General features: G+C 45.9%; 1 protein-coding gene across 2 annotated transcripts in view; it reads left to right on the forward strand.

Annotated features, from left to right (window-relative positions):
* The window catches only part of Tmtc1 (transmembrane O-mannosyltransferase targeting cadherins 1), a 220,634-nt gene that overhangs the window by 29,164 nt on the left and 182,711 nt on the right, over window positions 1-8,759 (forward strand). For both annotated transcript variants that reach the window (XM_017799233.2, XM_017799234.2), the window contains exon 5: window positions 2,206-2,409. In XM_017799233.2, the coding sequence (XP_017654722.1) occupies window positions 2,206-2,409 (204 nt within the window). The remainder of the gene's footprint in view (window positions 1-2,205; window positions 2,410-8,759) is intronic.

Here is an 8,759-nt window from a genome sequence, read left to right on the forward strand (position 1 = left end):
TGTCCAGGTGGTTGAACAGGCCTTGCACACGCTAAGAGCGTGCTCACTGGCAACTCCAGCACGCATGTTCAGCTCTGCTTGTTTCTCTGGCCTGAATTTCTGCATTTATCAGTGAACAGCAGGTTTTGCTCTTTCCCGTGTTTCCAGACTTCACCTGAATGTTCTTTGCTTTTCTCCAGTTAACACTGGGCTTTTGGGAGCCACCAGTGTGGGAAGTGTAGCTGTTCCGGTAATTTTCTCTGCTCTGTGTTTACTTTTCACAATTTATCCTCTGGATCTAGAATTTACGCTATTTCCACATTTCGGCTGTTATGAACTAGGCTTCAGTGCAATTTTTGTGCAGTTATCTTGTGCAAATACTCAGGGGGTTTCTCTCAGGCTTAACCTGTGTCAGGGAGCCACCAGGACAGAGGGAGGAGGAGGTTCTTCTCAAGGACAGAGGGAGGAGGAAGCTCTTTTCCAGGACAGAGGGTAGAGGACGCTATTCTCCAGGACATAGGATGGAAGGCAGCTTCTCTAGAACAGAGGGTGGAGGGAATCTCATTGTGTGGCATCCTGAATGATCATGATGTAAAACCTGAATACCATTGTAACCAAATATTATGAGAAAACTCAGCTGGAGAGAGTGAGGGGTGAAGCCGGTGTAAAGTACCACCGCCCAGGAGACTGGATTCTGACCCTCTACAGTAGTCGTCAGTATGATAGCGTCTAAACTGGGATGCATGAAATTAGAAAGCTTCCTCGTTTTAGTAAAGGAGACAGTAAACCGAAGACACAGCCTACACAATGTGGGGGATCCTTGCTAACTATATGTCTAGTAGAGGGTTAATACCTAGAATATATAAAGAACACAAAAACTAGATACCAAGACATCAAACAACCCAGTCAATAAGAGGGCTAATGGAACAGCGACAATTCTCAAAAGATGAAGTGCCAATGGCCAATAAATATCATAAAAATGTTCACTGTCGCTAGTCATCAGGGCAATGCAAATTAAAACTACACTGAGACCATGTCTCACCCCAGCAGAGTGGTAGTCATGAAGAAAATAAATAGCAGATGCTGATGAGGATGTGAGGAAAGGGGAACTACATTTACACACTGCTTGTAGGAGTGTAAATTAATCCAGACACTATGGAACTCAGAATGGAGGTTCCTAAAAACACATCTGTCATGCGACCCAGCTGTCCTACTCCTGTTTGAAGACTCCAAATCATCACATCACAGAGACTTTGCATGTCAGTATTGCAGCTCTGTTCACAATAGCTAAGTTACGGGATCAACATAGTTCTCCATCAACAGAGGAATTTATAAAGAAAGTGTATTTTACACAGTGAATTCAGTCATAAGGAAGAAAGAAATCGTCATTTGTAGGAAAATGGATGCAACCAAAGATTATTAAGCTAAGTCAGACTCAGAGAGACAAATGCCACGTTTCTCTGTTATTTGTGGGTCCCAGGTTTTGTGTGGCTGCATTTATAGATAGACATGACCAGAAGGTAGAAGGAAGGGTAATGAAGGGGGCTAATGGGAGAGGAAGGAGTGGGGAGAGAAGGGGTTAGGGTTCAGGGCATGGGGAACATGGTCAAAATACATTACCCGCTCACAGAGGGAAGAGGGGCTCTCACCTGAGGACTTTCTTCTATCAGACTGGCTTATGTACATGTCTGTGAGGCATTTTTTTGATTGTTGAGGCATGTGGGAGGGCCCAACCCACGGTGGATAGTACCGCTCCTGGGCAGATGGTCCAGGGTTGTACAAGAAAGCGGGCTGAGCACAGGCCAGCGGAGCAAGCCAGTAGGCAGCATTCCTCTGTGGTCTCTGCCTCCAGCTTCCTGCCCTGAGCTCCCTCAGTGATGGACTGTGACCTGGGAACTGTAAGATGCAATGAGTCCTCCCCAAGTTGCTTTTGCTCTGTGTTTCATCACAGAAAGAGAAAATTAGAACGTATACTTAAATGCATTGTCCTTATGAAACCCAGTCCCATGTGCAATGAATATGTTCAGTAAAAAGCAAAACTGAAAAGATGCAATAATGCAGAGACGGTTTTGAAAATATCCCGTTGTGCGTGGTAGACACAGGACAGGGAGACTGGAATCCTTCCTTCCAGGAGCTGGGAGGGGGAGGCGGGAACAGGTGCTTCCTATTGCAAGCCTTGTCATTTTGTTTGACTTGATTTTTTCCTCAATCCTGTGAACAATTTAGGAGCAATGAGGCCATCCATCCACACGGCCCTCGGCAGCCGGGAAGCTCCCAGCCCACCTCTCAGCCGGCCCACCCCCACCGAGAGAGCAGGAAACAGCGTTTCCCCCACAAAGAAGCTTGGGGCACCTGCCACTCCCCACTGCCGCCGGAGCCCAAGAACAGTGGATTCCCGGTGTCCCCACGAGCTGTGTGGGCCCTGATGAGGTACTGGGATGGGGTTCCGCACTGTGTTCATTCCCATGCCTGTTGCTACAGCCAGCAGTGTCTGTCGTTAAAGTACCGAGCCAGCTCTGGGTGACGTCCGTCCCTCCACTAAGTCTTGGCTGTTGGATGGGAGATTTTCAGGTGGACCAGAAGTTAGGTTGACGTGACTGTGAACATCTTGAGGGCAGGACCTTTTCCTGTGATGTTTTTAGTTCCTGATGCAGTCACTGGCCAGTACTTGCTTAAATATTTGTGTTATAATAAATAAGTGGGCAGTAAGAAGGTATTGGAACCAACCGTAGATAAAAGTATTTTCAGTAATATTAGCAATGAAGGAACGAGAGAAAAGATGCCAACTTGAAGAGTGTTTGGCTTTCGTTTGCGTTTTTATCTTAAATTTCTTGTGTGTGTAGCTGAACTTTACAGAGGGGAGGTGGAAGATACTGGGGCAGAGAGGGTAAATGTGCAGACCGGTGCTACATTGGAGTCCTCTGCTTAATAACCGCCTGTCCAAGGAGGGAATCTGGTTTACCGTGTCTGCCCATTTCCGTGTGTTCTCGTTTGCTTTCTGTTGCCTCCCTGCTGTGTGCTAGGAGGCGGGCATGCATGTCCCACGCGCTACCTCATGCGTATTATGACATCTGCTGAGGGTCAGCATTATGCTCCCCCTGACTTTGAGAAAACTGGGGTTCTTAGAGGTTCACAAACATTGCCCAAGTATACACGATTAGCATTGTGGAACCAGGCTGTGCCATCACACCTGCCCCTTGCCAGGCTCTGAAGTCCAGAGTTCCAGGGAGCACTTAGCACCACAGTGGAGGCCAGCTCTCACAGCAGCCTGTGTGATCCTGGCTTCCCTCCTGAATCCTCTGCAGGTGGAAAGATTCAAGCTATCATCCTTGGGTCCACAAATGAGAATCTGCTTGGAGCATTGGTGGTGATGTGTGGAGCGGGGCTAGCATACTGCTGTTAATGCAGCCGGCTAGGGCTTTTTCTAGGTTACTCCCTGTTTTTCCAGACTAGGCAGATTCTTACCCAGTCAGCCTGCTTGTAAGCAAGGACCATTTCCCCCGCTGGGAAGGAAAGCTGTGATGTCTTTGAGTGTAAATTTACTTGTTATTAAAATAGGGTTTGAAAACACTGGTTATGCTTTTGTCAGATGTGGCCCTGTAAAGCGGTGTAAGTTCAGAGAGGCAATGTGTCCTACTTAAGAGATTTTGCAGGCAGAACATTAAATCACTGCTCCTTCTCTGCCTGATTCCAGACAGGTCGTTTTTATTCCTGTGAACCTAAAAGTAGCACACCATTCCCAGTTGGCTGTTGGGACCAAGAGCCCTGGTACTGGTCATCAAGAGCATGGAAGCTGACGCCTGGCATCCCATGACCTCTTGTGTGCTGTGTGCCCTCCCCACCCCACCTGCATTCTGCTAGGTCTTGTCCTAGTTAGCTTTAGCTGTCAACTTGACACAGCCTAGAGGCACCTGAGAGCCTCAACCTGAGGGATTGCTCAGATCAGACTGGTTGTGGGCATGTCTGTGGGGAATAGTTTCAGTTGTTAGTTGATATAGGAGGTCCCAGTACGCTGTGGGTGGTACCATTCCCTAGGCAGGTGGTCCTGGGCTCATAAAGAAAGGGATGGATTTTGTGTAAAAATGTAAGGATGGCTTATACATTTAAAAATTAAAGATCATAGCTGGACATGGTGGTGTACTGGCCATTAATATTTAATTTTGCTTTTTTTCCTTTGTTTGTTTGTTTTGTTTTTTGAGGCAGTTTCTCCCTGTAGCCCCAGCTGGCCTGGAACTCATTATGTAGACCAGGTTGGTCTTAAACTCACAGAGATCTGCCTGCCTTTGCCTCCTTGCTGGGATTAAAGGCATGCACTATCATGCCCAGCAATGATTTTCTTATGAGTAGAAAGTATAATGTAAAATCCAGGGCTGAGGACACACGCCGTGGAATCAGAACACAGTTCACCAGTAGAACTCTTTACTGAATGACTAAATGTGAAATGCTTTGAATGTTAACAAACCCCCACTGTCTAAAAGACATCCAACTCACGAGCACATGGACATACCTTCCCTTTCCTGTTAGGAAGCTCAGTGGATTTTTAAAAGATACTTTATTAATTTTATTTTTTGTGTATGAGTGTATATACTGCCTTCATGTGTGTAAGTGCACTGGTGTCATTAAATGCATGCAGAGGTCAGAAGAGGGCAATGGATTCCCTGGATTTAGAGTTACAGATGGTTGTTAGTCGCCATGTGGGTGCTGGGAACGGAACCCAGTCCTCTGCTGGAGCAGTCAGTGCTCTTGACCCCTGAGCCATTTCTCCAGCCTGGAAGCTCAGTGGATGTTAAGTAGAATTACACCTTTGTTCCTCATGTGTGTTCAGTTTCATACACAGATGACAGTGACCACAGCAGGTCTTGAGCTCAATGGACCCTGATTCGCGTCCGCTTTTCCCTGCCCGGTGGAGGAGTTCTTTCAGCATGACGGAGCAGTCAGTGCTCTTGACCCCTGAGCCATTTCACCAGCCTAGAAGCTCAGTGGATGTTAAGTAGAATTACACCTTCGTTCCTCATGTGTGTTCAGTTTCATACACAGATGACAGTGACCACAGCAGGTCTTGAGCTCAATGGACCCTGATTCGCGTCCGCTTTTCCCTGCCCGGTGGAGGAGTTCTTTCAGCATGATCTCCCCTCCCCCCTGCTTTTTTGGCCAGCATTATTTTCAATGCTGAGCACAAGGCATTAACACCATTGACCAAATCAACTGAAGTAAGTTATTATCAAGCAACCTTAAACCTTTGTCTGCCCAGGGTGTTCACAGTTGGGCACAGTTTTAACTGATACGGTTTTCTGATCTTGGTCCTGTAAGTACCCCAAGCTTCTTCGTGTCTTGTCGGTTTCTTTTTGGTGTTGTGAATCACCTTGGCCTTTGCTAGAATCTGCCCTTGTTGGTGACGGTGCTAGAGGTGGGCCTGTGAGTGCTTGGGCTCTAGAGAGGGGCAGCAGGCCGCTACTCTAGGATGGCAGAGAACTGAGAAATTTATCTTTACTGATTTTTTTTTTTTTCTCTTTGAGATGTCTCCCCATTATAGCGAAGGTAGCCTAAAACTCTCTACAAAGCCCAGGCTGGCCTTGACCTGCTTTTCTTCTGTAAATATAGAAGGTGAAGAGATTTTTTTCCCTTCTCCTGCCCATGGGTTGTGATGTTCTCTTTGACCCCACCCAGAGTGTGTGGTAAAGCCAGAGGCACCTCAGTAAGTCACACCCCACCCCTTGAGCCGACTGAATTCCTTGTTCATCTCGGACTGAGCACAGCACAGGCCTGGATCATTTCAACAGAATGTTCACTGGCTTCGCTGAGGACTTAGCACTAAAGTCTGTCCAAATGCAGCTCATTCTAAGGAGGTAAAATTCCTCTTAACTTGTGGGAGCGCTTGGTGTGTTAGGAGCAGCTGGCAGCCGGGGAGTTCCTTCTGCCTCGTCCTGCTCAGGCACCGATTCTTGGCAGTCTCTGTCCCCTGTGAATTTCAGTCAGGGGCTGATCAGTTTTTTCCCTTCTCTGCATAGAGCAGTCAAGCTAGGAGTCTGCTTCCAAGTGGAGACATGGGGGCATGTGTTGAAGGAGAGAGCCACCCGGGTGCAGGCATTTCTGGTTGGCACACAGTCCTGTCGCCATCACAACAGGCTCTTGGAAGATGATCTTGCGTGTTCTGCTTTTCTGTCAGCTCTACAGACACCATCTGGAATATCCAGCGTTTGACGCATGTGGTTCAGAGGGTGCAGCTGTGCCTTCAAGGCCACCAGCCAGCCCGTCCTCTGCAGAGCGTGGCAAGCGCTCTTAGGGCGTTGCTGGCAATTTGCTGTGATTTCTTTGCTCTTTTAGCTCGCCCTGCTGTGATCCAGCTTATTGTTTTTCTTTTTCCCTGTGGCCTGACTGTAATGAAGTATCGGTTCATGGAATGCTACAAACACTCAGGGAATGTATATGTATTCTTTCACGAGAATATTATTTCATGCCAGGTTGCTGTGCTTTCAGATGATTTTGCGGGATGTGTAGCCTGTGGCTGTAACAATTGGCTGGTACGTGTTTTGATCAGTTACTGTGTACTATATAATACATTCAATATGGTTGAATCTTATCACCACACACAGCTTGAAAGGAATTTAACAAAAATCCATGAAGAGTTTGAAAGGTTATTCTGCTTATTAGAAGGAAAAGAGATGTGTAAATGAAAAGGATTTGAAAATTCTCTCATAATTGGAAGTGAGCCACGTAGCTGTGACTTTCAACATGGCCAACGTGATGGGCACTTGCTGCTGGCTGGCATCAAGTGCAAGGGTTGCTGAAGCTTGCAGCCTTAAACCGTTCCAAACCCACTAGGTCGGTGATGTACACAAGCAGGGCTCAAAGCAGCGTACCAAGTTGTAAGTTTCTGGCTTGCAGGTTTCTGAGAGGTTGCAGGTGACTTCCGCTGTGTCCTCCTGTGCAAAGTACTGTGATCCTGGTACTGTCCCTTGGAGTCAGGATGGAAAGCTAGTGAGTTAATATGAAGAAGAAGAGCTTAGAATAGCTTTTAATTATGACTTTTCAAAGTGTTAAGATTTACTCACGTGCGTGCGTGTGGGCCCCAAGGGCAGCATGAGAAAAGATTCAGTGTTTGGGAAATGTTTCTCTTTATAATCATGTTTTCTTTACTGTATTTATGAAAGGAAGTTGGATCGTCTTGGCTTGACTTGTTTATAGTAGTTGGTAACTTTCTTTTTATGAGCTTACAATATTTTAGAAGAAAATAGAACGTGAAAGACAAACACTCGCATAGCAGCAGTGGCAAGTCCACCCATTTAGTGGGAGAGTGAAATGTCTGTGATTACACTTCATTCTTAGCTGAGGCATGCTGTCTTCATTGTAAATAGTTCCAACCCTTCTTGCTATTCTTAACTTCTGAGACTATTGACTGTTTTTTTTTTGTTTTTTTTTTTTAAATAAAAATTTTCATTGTTGTCTTTTGAGGCAGGGTCTCACATAGCCCAGGCAGGTCTGGAACTCCATATGTAACCACAGCTGGCCTTGAGCTCCTGATCTTGTCACAGCCTCTGAGTGCACATCAGAAGACCATGTGATGTCCAGCTTAATTTAAAATGTTAATGTATTTAGAATCATGATTGAATAAAACTTTAATAAACAAATATGGCTAGGAGTAACAAAGTCTTGATACATGAGTTTTTTAAATGGATGACTTACTAACCATAGGGGGATAAGCTTTATGGTACAGATTTGTAAAATTTTCATGCCATTTTTATTACGCAAACCATGGTCTACACTTTATGTATAAATGGGAAATGCATATTGATTTTGAAAATCACCCCAAGCTACCATCTCCACAAGGAGCCCAGCATTAGAGATTTGCCTTTAACACTTTAACCTTCACAAATATTGCTGAAGTGTCTAAAGAAACATAAGCATTGATTTTAAAGGGATGAAGGCAATTAATATATCATAATTGAAAAAATTAAAACAACCAGCTAGAATTTCGTGGAAAGAAAAACGAACGCTTATGTTTTCTGTTGGGGCTCGGCGCGTCCTGGGTACATGCAGTGAGTAATCAGTATTTCAGTATTTCAGTTCTTCAATGTTGTATAGTATGTCATTACCAAAAGTGAAGATTTTATGCAATAGATTATCTTTCAGACTTTGTTGGGCTCCAAGTGAGTTTTTTTGTGATGGAATATGGCTTTGAGAAGGAATGACCATCACCAATATGTGATGAAAATGGTCTCTTTAGTGATGGAACCACAGGTCATGTTCTCTGACAGCCAGGCAGAGACTGCATTTCCCCAGTGCAGTTTACTTCTCCCTTCTCCGCAGCTGGGAAGGACAGGTAACCCTTTCTGGGACACCCTGATCAGGCACCTGTCTCCAGGCATCAGAAGCAGACAATTCAAGTGTGATTGCTGTGGGTGGCTCAGAACAGAAAAGTCTTGAACACAACTTTCCTTGTTGCATTGCCCCTCGTTGGTTTATGGAAAGCTTGGGAACAGTATAGAATCCTGGTTAGACTTGGTTTTTGTTTTGTTTTACCTTTTGTTCTTGGAAGAAACTAGCCATTTCCAGGTCTCTTCCTGGAGCTGGAGATGAGGATGGGAAGGCAGCCTGCACTTCCCACCTGGCTTCGAACTTGGCTGTGTGTCTCTTGGGCCAGTTACTGACCTCTGCGGATCTTGCCCCCCCCAGTCCCTTCTTCCTTCCCTCCCTCCCCACATCCCTCCCTCCCCACGTCCCTCCCTCCCCATTTCCCTCTCTCCCCACTTCCCTCCCTCCCCACTTCCCTCCCTCCCCCA

The sequence above is a fragment of the Nannospalax galili genome, unplaced genomic scaffold (genome assembly GCF_000622305.1).
Source record: "Nannospalax galili isolate Female #2095 unplaced genomic scaffold, S.galili_v1.0 scaffold638, whole genome shotgun sequence".
NCBI lineage: Eukaryota > Metazoa > Chordata > Mammalia > Rodentia > Spalacidae > Nannospalax > Nannospalax galili.